Here is an 18404-nt window from a genome sequence, read left to right on the forward strand (position 1 = left end):
GCCTCCCCGTACCCCGGATGCGGGGAGGGGGTGGGTGCGAAACTACATCTCCCAGCACCCCCCGCGGCGCGGCGAGCCGGGAGAAACCGCGAGACAACCAATCAGCGCTCCGCATCTCCCCGAAGTCCCGCCCTCCGCGGTGGGCTCAGCCAATGGGAGCGCGCGGAGGCGCTGCCGGGAGGCTGCCTCAGGGAGGAGGAGGAGGAGGAGGCGGCGGCGGCCTCGGGCCTCGGTGGGGAGCGGGCGGCGGGGAGCGGGGAGCGGCCCCGGGCCGCGGCACCCCCGGCACCCCCCGGCCACGCTGGCGCCCGGGGACCCCCCCGAGATGCCGGTGCGCAGCGAGCGGGGCCGCGCGGGTGGGGCCGCGGCGCCTTCCTCCACCTCCTCTTCCTCCTCCTCGTTCTCCTCAGCGGCGGCGCCTTCCTCATCCTCCTCCTCCTCCTCCTCCTCTTCCTCATCCTCTTCATCTTCGGCCTCCTCCGCCTCAGCCGTGCCGGCCGCCTGCAGCCTGGTGCCGCCGCCCCCCATCAACACGGCGCAGCCCGGCGTGGCCACCTCGCTGCTCTACAGCGGCGCCAAGTTCCGCGGGCAGCAGCGCAGCAAGGGCAACGCCTACGAGGTGGAGGTCGTCATGCAGGTGAGGGGGGGCCCGGGGCTCGCACACACACCCAACACCCCCCCAGGGCCCGCTCCGTGCCCCTGCTCCTTCCCCTTCCCTCGGTTTTCCCCCTGCTCCCTCCCTTTCCCCCCGTTTCCCCCTCTATTCCCTCCTTTCCCCCCCGTTTTCCCCCTGCTCCCTCTCCTTTTCCCTATTTTTTTCTCTTCTTGCACCCCCAATGGTTGGGGGAGGTTCTGTGCCCTCTCCCTGCCCCTATCCCTGCCCCTGTCCCTCATAATTTGGGCTCACAGCTTGGGGTCTCCCCCCTCATCTCCCTATTCTGTCTGTGTCCCATCAGGGTGAGTGCTTGCCTCGCCTGACGGGGGTGTCACGGAGCCCCCCAGCAGCCTGGCCTTCAGGCCAGCCTCAAAACCATCATGGAGCTCTGCCTGCCTGGAGCTGGGCTCCCCGCATTCCCCATCCCCTTGTGCTGCACAGGGAGCTGGGGCTTTGCCCACCACCAGCACGCAGCCAGGCAGTCGAGGATCCCAAGCCATGCTGGGGAACAGCCTCCTGTGGCTGTCCCAGCCCTCCCCGCACTCCTTGTCACCCTTCACGCTTTTTATTTTATTTTTAGTTGGGAGCGTTGGCACGCTCGCTTTGGGCAGAGCTGCCAGGGTGTGGAGTCAGCACTGGGACAGTGGTGCCTGCTGTGTGCCCTCCTGCAGCGAGTCCCAGCTCTGCCCATGCTTTGGGGGCACAGACGGGGTCTGGGGGGGACAACAAGCGCCGTGACACTGCCTGGGGCACAGCCCAGCATCGTGGGGTGATGCCCCACGGTGTCAGCAGCGTTTGAACCCCTCTGGTTTCACGTGCAGCCCTGCACGAGTGTACCTGGCCCTGGTGGAGACATCCCATGGCCGAGCAGCTCCACTGCACGCTGCCCTCTCGCAGAGCTCGGTGCCCAAAGCGCCGCTGTTCCGTGCCCGTCAGCAGGGAAGAGTCACCTGCCTGCCCTCCGTGTGCTGAGTGCAGGGAAATGTGGCTCTGCTTTCATCCCAGGTGGGGGAGAGCCATCTCCTCGCAGTTGTGTTTGTGCTTCCCTGAATAACTCGCTTCTTGCTTTGAAAAATGATCCGGAGATGTCAGGAAAAAGCTTGGGAAACCCCCTTGTTTGAAGGCACTCAGCGTAGGAGCAGCCCCTGCCTCGGTTCTGCACAGCAGGAGGGGCAAGATCCAGCAGGGGAGCTCAGAGGAAGGGTGACACAGAGCTTCAGAGCGGGGCAGAAGGCTCGTTTCCAAAACGAGGTGTCACCGGCCTCCTGAGCAAGCTTTGTGCTCAGGCCTGGTACGAGGCAGAGCACAGGCAGCGTGTGAGAGATCAGCGGGTAGATCCTGCTACATGAGCAGGTGTCAAGGCTCAGGGCGATGCTTTCCAGCCCAAATTACCTCCAGAGAACGCGTGCTCTTGGCTTTTTCCTCTCAAGCACTGTTTGCTGCCGGGGTTTGACGGGGAAAAGTGGAGCAGGGGGTGGGAGAGGTTCCCCTGGTGGTGCTCTCGCTTTAGATCTGCTTCCCTCCACGGAGCCTTCAGGGCTGGAGGCTGTCAGAGGAGCTCTGGGCACCTTCAGGTGGTTTTCCTGAGCTTCTCGAGATGTCTCCAGCCCTGGGGAAGGGATTCCAGAAGGGATGCTGGGCTGTAAGCTGGACAATCAGTACCAGCTGCAGCAGAACTGAGCCCTGCAGCATCAGGGGGTTGGAAGCGGCTGTGGGTCACCCGGGTGCCCTCCTGCCGTGCTGATGGCAGGGCTTTGTGCTCTCTTCTAGCACGTGGATATGGAAAACTCCTATCTCTGTGGATACTTGAAGATTAAAGGCCTTACGGAGGTGAGTGCTGAGCGCCAAGCAGCAAGGGGAGGTGCTGCGTAAAGGCTTTGCTTTTTCCTGGTGGGCTGGGAGAAGCTGCCACCAAAAATGGGCAGTGGAGGGATGGGGCAAGCAGTAAAAGTGACCACTTGGTAGTTTAATGGCTCAGCCTGTCGTGGTGGGCCCTGGTGGGGGAGTCCTGAAGGAAGGAGGTTTGTCTGGCACCCCATGGGCTCTGAGGAGAACCGAACCTGCCCCCACAGTCAGCTTTGGGCACTCCTCCAGTGGAAAATAAAACAGGACCCAAACCAGCGGGGTCTTTCCACGCTTCCTTCCATACCCATGTCCTGAGAGCTGTCTCACAGGGGCATTTCTTACTGTGCTTCCCCAGGGCAGGGCCCTTTTGGCTGCAGCACGGTGTGTCTGTAAGGATGGGTGAGTGCAGGAGAGGTTCACTCCCCCCAGCTCAGGCTGGCCTCCCCTAACCCTCAGATGCAGAGCTCAGGAGGAGCTGTGCCATCTGTACACGGTCCCTTGTGATTGCCCGGCTCCACCGGGGCTCCTCTGGGTTTTGTGAAGTTGACAGAGTGGCAAAAGAAAGCTGGAATGAGAGGGGGGAGGCTGTGGTTTGGATTTTTAGTTGGATTTTTAGCACCAGCGTGCTGCCTGGGGAGACGGGAGCAGCCTCAGGCAGCCCGGAGCCCCTGCTGCGAGCCGCTGCTTTTCCCCGTCAGCAGGTGACGAAATCCTCTCGCCTCTCTTCTCTCCTAGGAGTACCCAACCCTCACCACTTTCTTTGAAGGGGAAATAATCAGTAAAAAGCACCCTTTCTTAACACGCAAGTGGGATGCTGACGAAGATGTGGATCGTAAACACTGGGTAAATAACTCGGGGCCCTGATGTAGGTCTGATGCAGTCCCGGCTGAGCAGCTGGTGTAGAGGTGAGGCGCAGGGGGTGCACATGCAGGGGCTGTCAGGAGGGCCTGGAAAGCTCTCCTGGAGGGTGCCCACGCTTCCCCCTCGAGGTTTTTGGAGGTCCCTTCAGCAGGCTGCTGGCTGCTCTCAGGAGGGAGGGGATGTTTTTGCCTTCCAGGGTTGGAAGCAGCAGCAATTCCCATCTCGTGCTCCCCCCTCAGAACGCACTCCTGGTCTTGAGAGCTTGTCACAAACGGAGCGGGGAAGGGGAGAGGTGTCCCTGTGGCACACGCACGGTGTCTTGGCCAGGCCACCAGCACCCTCAGCCTCTCCCCAGGGCAGGGCACGGCTGTTGCTGGCCTCAGCCACCTTGACCTGCTCTTTGCCAGGCTGATGTTTAGGATGGTTCTGTCCACGTTCATCCCTCTGGAAGCTCGAGAGCTTCCACCACGGGCTGGGGGTGGCTGGAGGTGGCTGGCTGTCCTCCTCGTTCCCCTGGGCTGCTCCAGGGGTGTGCCCAGCGCTGCTCCGAGGGAGAAGCGGCCCCCTCGAGGGGATCCTGCTCTTCCCCCCAAAACAGAAACCGGCGCTACGGGGCGCTTTTCCTGGAATAAGCATCCTGGTTCTTGCCTTTATTGTTTTTCCTTTTGTTCCAGGGGAAGTTCCAGGCTTTCTACCAGTATGCAAAAACATTTAACTCTGATGACTTTGATTATGAGGATCTGAAAAACGGGGACTACGTCTTCATGCGATGGAAGGTAAACCCCGCGTGGCTCCTCCTGCTGAGCTGCTCCCAGCTGGCTGGCAGAGGCTGGTGGTGCACGGAAGCTTTTTCAACTTCTGCTGCCGGCCAAATTAAAGATCTGGGCCTACCAACCAACCTCGTAACCTGCCATGCTTACAAATTCCAGCGTGACTCCCGTCTAGTCAGCTAATTGCGTCCTTCAGGGCTGCAGTCATGCCTAAAATCACAACAGGAAAATCTTGCTTGGTGGTGCCACGGAGAGGGCGGAAGAATCGGTGTCTCCAGCCCTTGTGCTGGGCCTGTGTGCTCTGCCCCTCCCGGCTCTTCAGCTGGATCGATTCCTCCCTCTTGTGCAGCTGCAAGGGGAGGAAAGCAGCAGGCAGCTCTGGTTCCTGCTTCTGTGATTGGGCTCTGCTTGGGAGAGGGCAGGTGTTGGGCTGAAACTGATCTCGTGTGCTCTTTAAAGCTGCTTCTCTTCTTGGTCGCTGCTTCCCTGTAAATTCAAGCAGTGCCAGGTGGGGAAAGAACACGCTGGGCTCTGCTCTGGGCTGCCACGAGCACGGGGAACGCTCAGCCAGGAATGCCTTTGTGTCAGCGGTGCCAGTGCTCGGTCTGGGAGGGCAGGTTTGGGGTGTGTGGGGGGGTGTCTGACCAGCATCTCTAAACCCAGCCTGTGTTTTGCGTGCAGGAGCAGTTCCTAGTCCCAGATCACACCATCAAAGACATCAGCGGTGCTTCCTTTGCTGGTTTCTATTACATCTGCTTCCAGAAGCCAGCAGCGTCTATAGAGGGCTATTACTACCATAGGAGTTCAGAATGGTAAGGAGGTTTCCTTCCCTCTGCAGATTGAAATGCTGCCTCTTCTCCGTGCCTGGGCCCTCCAGAGGGTGTCAGAGGGGGCTGGGAGAGGGAGCCTGGTGCTTCCTGGCGTGTCACAGCTCTGCTGCTGCTCCCTTCAGGCAGGAGTCTTGTTGGGCCAGCACTTGGTAGCCCACGGTCCTCGCGGTGTTGCTGCAAGACACGGGGAACAGCCAAAGTGAATCGGTTGTTTTCTTGCTAGAGCCATCTGACAAGTCGCTGTGGAGAGCTCTTTTCCCTGTGGTAGCTTTGGATAAATAGCGATGGCATTTGTCACATGCAGCAGGTGAATCAGCCTCACAGGGAGGGAAGGTACCTGGGAGGCTTTCAGACAAATCCCCTCGAGCTAAGCTTTGAAAGACCCGGGTGTAATTTTCAGCTGTAGCAAACGCTGTTTGAACATGAAAGTTGGCCAACTTCAAAAGGCATCCAAAACCCACAGCCAGCCCACCTCCAACAGTCTGGCTGCAGCTAGCTCAAAGGCACGGGAATGGAAATGAGGAACGGGGCTGGATCCTCCCAGGGTTTTGGCACCGCTGGTAGGTGGGGGCCTGAACACCTCTGAGAGTGTCCCAAAAGGGAAAGGAAAAGCCACCGGGATGTCTGCCTGCGGCCTGCCAAGCAGGAGCTGTTGGTTCTAGGAGGATTCTGTTGCTCTGTGTAATCCTCTCTGTCTTTTTCCTCTCCCCCAGGTATCAGTCATTGAATTTAACTCACGTTCCTGAGCACAGTGCTCCTATCTACGAATTCCGATGACAACTGTCCAGAACTGGTACCGCACAGAAGCAAAGCGGGCAGGGGAGCATGGCCTGCCAGGAGAACTGTGTCCCTGTCGGAGCACGGGAATGCACGCTTCTCTCCTGCCCCTCGGACTCGTGAGAGAGAGCCTGAATGTTAACCCACCCAGCCCAAGGAGCGTGGCTGCTGGAGCTTGATTCTCCCTCCTGTCGAGTGGCGATTTGATCTTTAATCTGGTTTTAAGATACCTTTGATGCACTTTTCTTATTGCACAGCTAGTTTCTCTCTCACTGAAATTCCTCCCAGCTCTCCTCTGGAAGCTGTTTTCTCAGTAGCTGGAATCAGTGGTCTGTCCTCTGAGTAATAAGAAAATACAAGCACGGTGCTTTTATTTTCCTTGTTACGGCCTGATATGGGTTGAAATCGCCAGGACTCAGGTTTGTTGCCCGGATTGCCAGCTCTGATGCTCCCAGAGCCAGACGCAGTCGCGGGCGTGAGGCTCTGCTTGGCGGGCGGCTGCGCAGGCTGTCGGGGGAGAGCTGGCTGAGACGGATGAGGCTTGAACGAGTGCTCGCTTGGCGCTGGCTACCAAGGCTAGCTGGAGCTGCAGATCTTTCAGGAACGCTGGCCCTTTGGAGCTGGGAGCTCTCCCAGTGTCTGGATACGCCACTGGGAATTAATTTGTACGGACTTCCAGGCTCTCAGTAAAGTGGATCTGAACTCTGCTTATAGGTGTATATTTGCTCTTTACTTAAGTTAAGGGTTATATAAAAAAAAAAAGACTTTTATTAAAAAAAAAAATATTTTTATGGTTCCTTTTCCCAAGGACCCTATGGCAAATGCACAATTACTCGATTACATTTTACTGTTTTCACATTGAAAACTGGGAATGTCTCTGTCAGTTTTTATATCCGTGTATGTAATCAGCTAGCTGCTTTGGGACAGTAACCGGAGTGCAAGTGTTGAGCAGCGTCGCAGGGACGCCTCGACCTGTTCAGCAGTTGTACTCGACCTCCATTGCTACACCAACACCACTGCTTGATACCTTTTTGCGAGGCAAAAGAAAAAAAAAAGACAAAAACAACAAAAAAAACTCAGTAGCTCTCCTGACTTTGAAATGTTTCAAGTGATATAACTTAAGGCTTGTGTGCCAAAGTGTGTGTGTGTGTGTGTATGCGTGTGTGGTTTGTTTTTTTTTTAAAGACATTTTGAAAGTTGGCCTCAGTGGTGTATTTAATGTGACGGTCACACCTGCAGGGCTTTTGTGCGAATTTAGGTTGCGTTTTTCTGGCTGTTTCAAACCCACCCCCCTGCAGCAGGCTTGTGTCGTGCGCTGAGCGGGCAGGCGTTGAGAGCGGGTTTGCTGCCTGGGAGAGGAAAGCAAAACCCCCCTGCACACCTAGTGCTGCTCGTTCACTTTTCCTTTCCTTATTATTATTATTTTTTTAAGCTTCCTTCCTTTTGGCAGCACGTCTGGTGTTTGACAGCAGCCGAGTTGCTGGCCTAAGCCTTAACAGGGCCGCGTTGGGGTCTCAGCGAGCCCGTTTGGTGTGCGCCAAGCTGGGACCGTGCGCGTTGGAGAGGTGGTGGGGCTGGTCTCGGGGGATGACGCAGCCCCAGAGGCGCCCTTCTGCGGGCTGCTGGCTGCGGATGAATCCTTGCCGCCGGAGCAAGCTGCCCTGCTCGCAGCTGGAGGCAGGAGAGCCGTCCCGCCGTGCTGGTGATGAGGGAAGCGCGTGGCGTTGTCTCGGTCACTGCGGGTAGATTTGTAGGGTGGCACGAGCAGGGTGGCTGCAGAAGAACTGGAGGAAAGGGGAAACCTGAGCTGGTGCAAGTAGTGCAGCTTAAATAATTCCCAATTTATTGTGCTCCTCTGGGAGAAACTCCTCCCCTGCGGAGGTGAGGGGAGGTGTTTAAAGTGTGGGACAGGGAGATATCATAGTTTTGGAGACTAAAACCAATGGTGCTGCTTGGTTGTAGAGAAGTGGAAGGGAGAGTCTTTGGGAACGTGGCTGCATGGGTGCAGAGACCCTTCCCCACGGGTTGTTCACGGGTCTCCGGAGCTGCATGTGGTGTCGAGGGTGATGCCAGCTGCCCTGTGCCGTCCGTGCCAGTGTTACACTCGGGTTTCTAACGCTGTTTAATTGAAATGATTCTGTGGCTGTTCCAGAAGTTGAGTTAGGAAGGGTCCTGGGGTTGTTGAGCGTGTAACCACCCCAGAATTTCCCCTGAAGTTTTCCTCTGAGCCGCTGAGACTTGGTATGTGGAAAGAAGGTGAGGAGGGAAGAGCGTCCGTTCTCCATCCCTCTGCCTGTCTCATCCCAGCCGTCTCAAAGCACGTTTCAGCTGAAATCCAAAATTGCCAGATCGATGCCTCTGTAGGACGTGTCGTGGATTTGGAGCAGGTTGTGAAGCCAAGCTACCGGTGGTGGCAGCGGGGAGGTTTGAAGGGGCAGCCTGCGTTCAGAACTTCTCTAAAGCCTTGATTTTGATTTTCTTTTTTCTTTGAATCGTTTGATAAGCTAAAAAGGTGTTAAGTATGTCACGTTGTGGTGAAAGACAACTAACCAGGTGAGGTTCTGGGAGAGGAAGTAAGAAATGGGGTATTTGAGTCTTCTGAAAAGGTTGCGATTTCTTCTTTTTAACTATGTTGGCTGAAGAATTAGTATATTTATGGATGGAATATGGAAAAGGGACTGGAAGAAGTATTTTGCAGAGCTATCAACGTCCAAATTAAAAATGAAATGTATTTAAGAGGCCCGTGTCTGTGTGTGTTTGTCAATTCTTGGGTAACGGGGACAAGGGTGCTTTGTCAAATTGATTAATGACATGTCCGAGAATCCAAAAACCTACTGATTGCCTAAAGTGGGTGATGTGGGATTAATTGGGGGTGAGCAGGGGGCTCACAGCGGTGCTGGGGGACACCCGGGTGCCTGTCCCCAGGGAGGCCGGAGGGCTGTGTCCCCATGCACCTTTTTTAGGGGAGGGATAAGGGGGCTCAGTGCTGACTGGGGGGGGTGAGGAGAGGGGAAGGGGAACACTGTACTGTGCTCTGGTGAGGCTGCACCTCGAGCACTGTTCATTTTTGGGCCCCTCACTACAAAAAGGACATCGAGGTGCTGGGGCGAGGCCATAGAAGGGCTATGAGGCCCGTGAAGGGTCTGGGACACAAGTCCTATAAGGAGCAGCTGAAGCAACCTCTTCTCACTGTAACTAGTGACAGGACCAGAGGGAATGGCCTCAAGTTGCACCGGGGGAAGTTTTGGTTGGAAATTAGAGAAATTTCTCCTCAGAAAGAGCAGCCAGGCATTGGGACGGGTTGCCTAGGGGGGTGGTGGGGTCACCGTCCCTGGGCATGTTCAAGAAACGGTTGGACGTGGTGCTTAGGGACGTAGTTTGATGGGTGACATTGGTGAGACCAGCTGACTCTGAAGCTCTTTTCTTTAACAATTATTAGAAAAATTATTGGATTTTAATAAGGCGAGCGGAACGCAAAGCGCGGGGGCAGGGGCGCGGCCGGAACCTTTGCGGCGGCTGCACCGCGGCTCAACCCGGACGGCTGAGGCGGGAGGACGGCCGGGCCCGCGGCACTTCCGGCGGGCGGCGTGAGGGGGGCGGCGGCGGCGGCGGCGGGCGGGAGGGCGGCGCCATGGGGATCCTGGAGAAGATCTCGGAGATCGAGAAGGAGATCGCCCGCACCCAGAAAAACAAGGGTGGGGGGCCGGGGGGAACCCGGGGGGTGAGGGGCTGGGGCGTGAGGGGCGGCCCCGGGGTAGGGGGAGCTCGGGGGGGGGCCGGGCCTGGAGGCGCCTTGGTGAGGGGAGGCCGGGGGCTGCTGAGGGGGGTGTGGGGGGGAGCAGCGAATATCCGAGCTGCTGGGGTTCTCCCTGCGTTGTTTCCTCCCTTTTTGCGCCTTCCCCGTGGTGTGGAGCGAGTTCCCGCTGCGGGGATTGCCTCTCGGGGTGTTTTTTCGCTCTGTCAGGTGTAAATTTAAGTGTCTTGGTAGGGATGAGTCGATAAGGTACGTTCATCTGTGTGAGCGCTAGGTTAAGCGTGTTTTTAGAAATTGGTGAGAGCTGGGGAAGATTCACCCCGGCCCAGTGGCACAGGGGCGAGCTGCTGGCACCAGGGCTGGTGGGGCTCCAGGGGTGCCGGCTCCCCTGGGCTCCCTTCGTGCCATTTATCCTCCGCCTGCTGTCCCCCTGGGTTGCTGCTTTTACCCAGCAATTCTTCTCACTTCTTCCCCTCCTGCCTGACTTGGTGTGCAGTTCCTCAAAGGTTTGCCTCCAGCAGCCAATGCTCCCCTTTCAGAACGTGTGTAGAGCAGCCAGCACACGTGGCAGCGCTTCTTCAGGCCCCTGACTGAGATCTGAGCGTTTCTTTTTTGGGAAGGTTCTCACTTACAGAAGCAAATCACCGCCCGCTGCCTGTTAACCCCTCGTTGTGTCCCTGTCACGCAGCTACCGAGTACCACCTGGGCCTCCTGAAGGCAAAGCTCGCGAAGTACAGAGCCCAGTTACTGGAACCTTCCAAATCCTCTGCTGCTAAAGGAGAAGGCTTCGATGTGATGAAATCTGGAGATGCCCGCGTGGCGCTGATCGGGTTTCCTTCCGTGGGTAAGGTCAGTGAGTACCCGAGGTAACTCTGTGTGTGTTGGGGGGGGCTCAGCACCATCCCTTTGTGTCTCACCTTTTGCCATCAGTTGGCAGGAGGTTGCTGTAGGCTGGGAGCTGGGAGTTAGGGCTGGGGAATTGCTCCTTCACCTCGTGTGGCGTGCCCAAAAGCTGGGGTGCTGAGAAAATAGGGGAGAAGGAGGGTTTGCCTTCACTCAGGAGAAGTGCCAGCTGTCCCCTGCTGCCTCAGTCCCTGGAGAGCCACAGCACAGCTTTGAAAAGCTCTTAAACGCTTTGGGGTTGGGCGTTTTGCTGAACATTTGCCAGTGCTTTCCTTGGAATACCTTTTGTGATGGTGACCCCTTGTGTTCCAGTCCACCTTCCTGAGTTTAATGACCTCAACCGCCAGCGAAGCTGCGTCCTACGAGTTCACAACCCTGACCTGCATCCCGGGAGTCATAGAAGTAAGTGGGGCTCTCCTCCCTGACAGAAGCTGGCGGTAAGAAACCCGCTCGTGTGGCCGTGTCTGTGTGCACTTGTGCTACCTCCGAGCAGCAGCAGCATCCAAAGCTCTCTGCTGGCCTCTGCTTTAAGCTTTAGGAGGCCTCGAGTGCTCGTGCTGTCAGGTTTTCTAGGTTTTCTGCACCCTGCAGTGCTGGCAGAGCACTTCCCCGGGCTATGTGACTCCTCAGGCTGCCTGAGGGGGTTTCACGTGCCGTGTTTGGGCTGACCAGAGCAACGTGAGAGTTCTCAGCTGAATTTTTTTATAACTGCTGTCGGCGCCATTGACCAGATGGCTGGAAACCTTGACAGATTTGTTTTTAATGAAGCTTTAAAAGAGGCAATCTGTACTGCGATCGGTTTGGAGGGAAAATCCAGCTACTCCTGTCCTCGAGAGGAGTTCTGCTAGTGGTGGTCTAAGCATCCGTCAGGAAAGTAAACGATAAAGGGCATCAAACTGAAAAGTATCCAAGAGTAGGGAGGGAATGTGGGTCAAATGGGAAGCAGAGCTAACTCCGATACGTTTGCTTTCATTATTTAAAACGAGCACAAATCTTGTAACGCATCCAAGCGCAGCCTGCAGCTCCTGCCATGGCTGAAACCATTCCTGGGGACTTCACCGCAGCAACAGCCTGAAAGCCAAGGGCCCTGCAGCCCCAGGGAACCAAACTCTCCCGTTTTTTCCTCGTATTCTGGGACCTGCAGTGCATCTCGATACCTCTGATCCATTCCAGGAAGAGGCAGTGGATTTGCTTCTTGCAGTGCTTCACTTGTTAGACCAAAAAAGCATTTTTTTTCCTTTATTTTCCATTTCACTAACACGGGATGACGTTGCTGTCGTGCTGTGCTGTTTTTTGGTGCTTTGTCAAACCAATCCCGTGACCCTTCAGGAGGCCAGGATGCAAAGTACAGCGTTTGCTGAAGGCAGCTCAGTAGGAAACACTCCGGGGTGGCCTCAGCAGAGCCCTCAGCTTTGTGCAGTTGTCCCACTGCTGGATTCCTTCAGCTCTGCTATCTGCAGGCTTTGAAGTCAGCTTAGGTGCCCTGCACAAGACTCAACTTCCCCTCTCTGTTTCCTTTTCAGTACAAAGGAGCCAACATCCAGCTGTTGGACCTGCCTGGGATCATCGAGGGAGCAGCACAAGGTTGGCTGATCTCTGTGTTCGTGCGCTGTAGGGATCTGCCCTCAACACCCTAACGTCATCCCCGGGCACCTCAAACATTAGCGGGGTTCCTGGGCTGGTAATTCCTGCACTGGCTTTCCAAACAAACATTCTGGATCTTATGTGAGACACGATTCCTATCCCTGGGCCCACGGAAGGCTCTATATGTAGCAGAGAGATGCTTTTCTGGAGGTGGGAGCCAGAGCAAGTCAGTCACTTCTCACCTTCCTGCGTGAGCGGTGTCTTGCTCAGCTGCCTTCTGGTTCAGGGGAGATCTAAAGAAAGACTTTAGAGAGGCGGAGGGGGAGGTTACAGCTGAGCAGGGCCTTGTTTTGGCTGATTGCCTGCGTGCTGCGAGTCCTCCCCAGGACTCCTGATGCTGGGGAGAGGCGTTGCCTTTCTCCCTTGCTTCATCCTCCTCCTTACTGGTTGCTCGTGCCAGCAGAAGCCTTGTGAAATTTAGGAAGACCTCCTGGTGGTCTCTTCGAGGAGCGTGGCCTGGTTAATGAGGTCCCTCCTGACCTGGGGAGCAGCACAGAGTATTTTTTCTGGCTTGTGCTGGGCATGAGACAGCTTCAGGCTCCCTCAGGCACCCCCCACAGCTGACTGCAGCCCCCACAGGGTTGTAGGATCTTTTTTTTTCTTGCTTTCAAGCATGAGTCCCCACCTGTCACAAAACTCGGCTGTTTTTTCTCCCTGGTACACAGCAATCTCCTCTCTTCTCAGGGAAGGGCAGAGGCCGGCAGGTGATAGCTGTGGCCCGGACAGCAGACGTGGTTATTATGATGCTGGATGCCACGAAGGGTGAAGTACAGCGGTGAGTGCGCGCTTCTGGGCACGTGGGACTGGGATGATCAGCCAGCTTCTGTGGTTCCCCCATCCATGCCCAGAAAATGTGCCAGCTCCCTGAAATGCTGCATCCTGTACGTGTTGGGGAACCAGTGTTTAAGCTCTTGAGTGCAAGGTAGAGGTTCTGCTCTGCTAGAAGCGTGCTGGCTGACTGGGAGCAGCATTTTCAGAACTTTGCAGCTTGGGCTTCTCATCTGAAGGATTCTTCCTTCAGGATGACTGATCAGATGGGGATGTTGAGCTGGATTTCCATCCCAGAATCTATCCTGCATTGGCTGTGGGTGTTAGGTTGCAGTGAAAGCTTGTGACAAGGTGACAGAAAGGAAAGGGGTGGCTGCCACCTGACCGGGCTCACTCTCACAGGTCCTAACGTGCCTTGTCCCCGCAGGGCCCTGCTGGAGAAAGAACTGGAATCTGTCGGAATCCGGCTGAACAAAAGCAAACCAAATATCTACTTCAAGGTGAGGCCTGGTGGGCTGCCACTGGCACAGCTTGTGTCTGTCACAATTAAAGTCGCTGCGTGCTGCCCCTCGTGTTGGATGGACCGAAGGGGGTGTGTGGGGATTTTGCACTGTTCTTAAGTCGTTTTGTTGCCTCCTTGCAGCCGAAGAAGGGTGGAGGCATCTCCTTCAACTCCACTGTCACGTTAACTCAGTGCTCCGAGAAGCTGGTGCAGCTCATCCTCCACGAATACAGTATCCTTTTCCTAAAACAGAGACCCTTGAGCCTCGAGTCAGCAGCCCGTGAGTTGAGGCTGTCTCCTCGGTGCTCTCTGGGTTAAGGACGGGCTTGGGTTGATTTTTCCCATCTCGGTTCCATTTCTCCAAGCTGCACCGAGCAAGCTCAGCCCGTTGGCATGTTAAGATTTGGGCCTTGACAACGTTCACCTCAGAAATCTTCAACGCTGAGGTCCTTTTCAGAGAGGATTGTTCCCCTGATGAGTTCATTGACGTGATTGTAGGCAACAGGGTCTACATGCCGTGCCTCTACGTGAGTATCTCAGACACAGCCCGCCTCCTGCAGCACTGAGCATCTCCCTTCTCTGCTGAAGGAAACCCTGGGCCCTCACAGTCTGATGTTAATGGAAGAGGTGGGAGCAGAGCCCAGCAGAGAGCTTTTTCCTGGCTGTACGTGTGTGACCGTCCTGTGTGCTCGCTCCCTGTGCCCTCTGGTGGCTGCCTGCCGTGGAGCAGCACGAGCTGCGCGCCCTGGGAGCACCGAGGCTGCAGGATGAGGAGACTTCTGCTCCTCTGCTGCTCGGCGTTTGAGTTTTCACTAATGCCAGAGGTCACTTAACAGCTCTGATAGCGACTGGGGCTGTGAAATTCACTGGTAGTTGCAAGTCATCCCAAATTGAGAGCTGTAGAAGGTCCAAACTTACATCTAGGCCCCTGAATTTCAGCAGTTTATTTTATTAAAAGTCGGCAGTGTTGCTGAATTGCCTTACTGAAGAACGTCTTGTTTTTCCTTTGACTTAGGTTTATAACAAGATTGACCAGATATCCATGGAGGAAGTGGATCGTCTTGCTCGGAGACCCCACAGCGTCGTAATCAGGTAAGAGCCCGCACGCTGCTTGTTGCCCTGAACGGGTTGGTCGTTCATTTCATACCTCCTCCTCCAGCTTCTCCCAGGGCTGCCTGCAGCTGTTGGGGGGAGAAGTGGAGAGCCACCACGTGGCTTTTTGCAGGCTTCCATCCCCTGGAGAGGCAGGCTGCTTGCTTTCTCCACACGACCTGCAGTGCAGAATAAGTCACTCGAGCTCATTCCCTTGGAAGTGCTGATATATCCAGCTGGGGCTTTGCTGCTTCAAAGCTCCTTTCCTTTCTGAAAGCCCTGTTTGTTTAATCTTCTGTTTCTCCTTCGCTGACCTCATTATGGACTTTTTCCCTCGTTTCCTAACACTTTAATAGGATGTTTCACCTCGCTCTTCTGGATCCCTAAATCACAACAGCAGTAATCACTGAGACCTTTTGTGCTGTGTTGCAGCTGCGGCATGAAATTGAACCTGGACTACTTGCTGGAGAAGCTCTGGGAATACCTGGCACTTACCTGCATCTACACCAAGAAACGAGGACGTAAGTGACCCTTAGCTGAGCTGAAGGTGGGAAAGGCACAAACACAGGCTGCCAGCAGGGCTCTGAGCAGTCTTTAGTGTCCTGGAAATGCCACATTTAGACCCTCCCTAACCAGCTTTCAGCATCAGGCCTTGGGAAGTGTTTTCTATTCCTTCCTCGCGTGCATCCCTCCTGCTCTTTCTGCACTAGAAGAGCTGAATTTTCAAAAGGCTTTGCGTGGTGATGTCATAAGGAGATAAAGTTTGAAATTCATTGCTTCCTTCCTTTGAAAGTTACTGCCTGTGCTCTGTGATGAACCGCTGACCCAATTACTGCCCCAAAGAGGTCTCCTGTACCTGCTGTGAGGGGCTTGGTGATTCCCATGCTGGGCTCCTGAAGCTCAGGTGTGCCTTTGATCCTCCTTTTGCTTTACAGCTCATTTTCAGTTTTTCCCAGCAGTGAAGGCATGTCTGTAACTTGTTCCTTTTCCAAGACCTTTATCTTCAGTTGAGAACAGCTCTGAACTGGGTGGATGTGAGGGGATTAAGGATTTTTTTTGTGAGTTTGTTGAGCTGTGAAACCTGGGGGATTTCACAGAAAACTGCAGAGTGGTTCAGCTTTTCTTAGGCAGTTTTTTTTTTGACTTGGGAAACTTTTATTTGCTGAAAGCCAAATATTTGGAATGGGGTTGGAGTAGGTGAACTATGAGGAAGTAGCTGATTCTGTGACATGGGTACCCACACATCTGGGTGCTGGAGTGTCTGCAGAAGCGATTCGATGCTTCCAGCTGCCTAAATACCTATTTGGGAGGCTGCTGCCAAGTGGAACAAGGCAAGGAATTTGGGAGTAGTGAGCACAAAGCCATGTGAGATGGCATCAGCGTGTCAGAACACATTTGACAGAAAACTAATTATTTTCCCCTCTTTCTTCTGTTTTTCCACAGAGAGACCAGACTTCACAGATGCCATTATTCTACGGAAAGGGGCTTCTGTGGAGCACGTGGTAATTTCTCTGCATCTTTTTCAGTTGTTTGTCTGTAGAAGGCAGGTTCATCTCAGAACCTGCTGTGATTTTCTTGTGCTTTGTAAGGCTTGGAATTTGTCAATGTTTACTTGGGCTTCTCCTTTTGTTACCTTCACGGATTTGGATTCCATCTGCCTCGGGTTGCTTTCCTCAATGCTATAAAAGGTTGAAAAAGACACTGAAGGGCAGTGAAAAGCACATGGGAGCAGTGAAATGGGGCGTTATGCGGAGTGCTGATTCCCATGTGTTTGTTCTGTATTCATTCAAGTGCCCTTAACTGGCTTCTAAAGCCCCTGTTACAATTTCGGACATAGACCCGGGTTGGTTTTGATTCCTGGATATTGAGCAAGTTGTTTTCCAAGGAGTGTCACTGAACTGCCTCGCGTGCTGTCTGTCTGTCTGTCTTGCAGTGCCATCGAATTCACAGATCATTAGCCAGCCAGTTCAAATACGCCTTGGTGTGGGTAAGTGTTTAACAGCAGACGAAATCCTTCTCCTCGTGTGTCTCTGGTCTTCTCCTAACCCTTCTCCCCCTTTTTCTTTAAAGGGGACGAGCACAAAATACAGCCCTCAAAGAGTGGGCTTAACCCATATGATGGAACACGAAGATGTCATTCAGATCGTAAAGAAGTAGCTCTCTTTGTGCTGGTGCCTGGCCTTGTCTTTAATCACTAGAATCGGAACTGACCACATAAAAGCAAAGCAAAACAAAACATAAAAAGAAAAAAAAAAAAAGAGAAAGGGAGACGCGTTCCACAACTGAGAAAGCAAGAAAGCTTCTGTGAAGCTCCTGCCCTTGGAGAAAGGCATAAAATGAGGTTACTACTTGCAGGTGGGGATGGGGAAGATGGGTTTCCATCTTGCGGAGTTTCAGGCGAAGTAAATTTTCTTAAAAATAATAACAAAAGGATCCAAGTCTTCTAGGACACAGTTCCTGGAGCTGGCAATGCCCTGCCCCTAGTAGGGTTTGCACAAGTCTCTGTCAACCTACCAGTGGCTCACTCCACCAGTGGGGAGCTTCTGGATTTGTGTGCCCAAGTCTGGCCCTGTGCTTTGGGATGAGGAAGCCAGAGCTGGGAGAACATCGCTGATGCTTTGCTTCTTACCCGTTCACTTAATTTAAGCGTTGATCTCAAACAGAAAATGGAGTTCTGCCTCTCCTGCTCACCGGACACGTCTCTACAGCTTTCATGGTCGGAGACTTCAGTCTCTGTGTCTGAGACAAGCCCTGGTGAATTTCGGATGGTCCCTCAGTCACATTAAGACGTGGCACTCCGTGCCTCCCGTTAGCCCTGCGGTGGGGTTTGTAGGACGCCCTGGTCCAGCTGGTACTGAGATGAGGAAAAAATGAAACCTTGTTAATGAAAGGTGAGCCAAACTGCAGCAGGGTACGATCAAAGAGCCATCGGCTGCAGTGAGGATTCACTTCTGGCATAGCGCTGGTGCAAGGAGTTGTTTCGGGAGTTCCCTCCTTCTCTCTCATCCTGCCCATCAGTCCCTGAGAGTGTCGCTGGGGGCCTGCTTCTTGTTGGTGCCCCTAAATTCCAGTAACAGCTCGTTGAGCTCAGTACCATCCCCTGCCGTGGGTTTTACCCCAGCCTTGTTAAACAGCACTGCTTCTTTGGATATTTTTCATCAGAAACCTGGGATTTTTCTAATCATGCTTTTCCATTAAATATTGATGCTAAATAATTCAGAGTGCCTGACAGAGAACAGCTCTTTCCTTCTGGGATCAAGAGTTGCCGATAGCTTTTATTTTCTTTCATGGAAAAAAAAGGGTTCGGTCTGATGTGGATTGTGAACTGTGAGGACAGGTCTGACAGAAAACTTGTCTGAGCAGGGCTCCTTCCCTCCCTTCTGTGCTCCTCCCCACCCCTCACAAACTGATCGAGCAGAAATGGAAGGAATATTTTATTTGAGAAAATAAAAATTGCTATTTCATGTGAACCGTAGGTGTCTGCCTGCAGTGTTTAGACAGCTCGGGGTGTTTTCTAATTCTCTTTTTTCTATCTTTGGCCACCTGAAGAATCGCGGATGCCGTTGCAGGAGGTGGTGAGGTGGAATAGATTGCGAGGCAGCTGCGAGAGGGCTCTGAGGTTGGGGAGGACCTCTGTGAGGTGCCATGGGAACTGAACAGAATATTATTCACAATACCCGAGCTAAGAAGGTGACTTTGAACTCCGTAAGTTCCCTTCCCTGTTTCTGGCTTTGTTCACAGCTGGAGTGCAGAGCAAATCCCGACCGCGGTGGCAACTAGCAGAGAATGAGCTCCAAATTAGCCGCATTATGCCTGAGCTGGCTGCAGAAAGCAGGCAGTGCTCTGTGTGAGGTGGGTGGGATGCCGTTCCAGCACATTAACTCGCCCTTTACATTTCCTGTGAAGGTTGCACAGGCAGAGCCGTTCCCGCACACGGTTCTTTTGGTTTCATTTTGTCCCCGAGTTTCTGACTTTTTAACTCCAAACCGGGGATCCTGCCGAG

At 54.2% G+C, this 18404-nt stretch overlaps 2 protein-coding genes across 2 annotated transcripts; both read left to right on the top strand.

Moving 5' to 3' along the window:
* The first annotated feature begins 180 nt into the window (after window positions 1-180).
* Window positions 181-8474, top strand: GID4 (GID complex subunit 4 homolog). Its single transcript, XM_068699629.1, has 6 exons — window positions 181-637; window positions 2426-2485; window positions 3236-3343; window positions 4036-4137; window positions 4813-4943; window positions 5675-8474. Exons 1-6 carry the CDS (start codon window positions 326-328, stop codon window positions 5736-5738), a joined length of 777 nt encoding a protein of 258 aa, XP_068555730.1. The 5' UTR covers window positions 181-325; the 3' UTR covers window positions 5739-8474.
* Window positions 8475-9296: 822 nt separating this feature from the next.
* On the top strand, window positions 9297-17871 carry DRG2 (developmentally regulated GTP binding protein 2). The gene is made up of 13 exons (XM_068699623.1): window positions 9297-9433; window positions 10181-10341; window positions 10708-10797; window positions 11919-11979; window positions 12724-12814; window positions 13235-13307; window positions 13451-13541; window positions 13739-13836; window positions 14325-14401; window positions 14834-14922; window positions 15845-15903; window positions 16335-16388; window positions 16472-17871. The coding sequence occupies exons 1-13, from the start codon at window positions 9370-9372 to the stop codon at window positions 16556-16558; spliced, it is 1095 nt and encodes a 364-aa protein (XP_068555724.1). The 5' UTR covers window positions 9297-9369; the 3' UTR covers window positions 16559-17871.
* The last annotated feature ends 533 nt before the right edge of the window (window positions 17872-18404 follow it).

Source organism: Anas acuta, chromosome 15, assembly GCF_963932015.1.
Source record: "Anas acuta chromosome 15, bAnaAcu1.1, whole genome shotgun sequence".
NCBI lineage: Eukaryota > Metazoa > Chordata > Aves > Anseriformes > Anatidae > Anas > Anas acuta.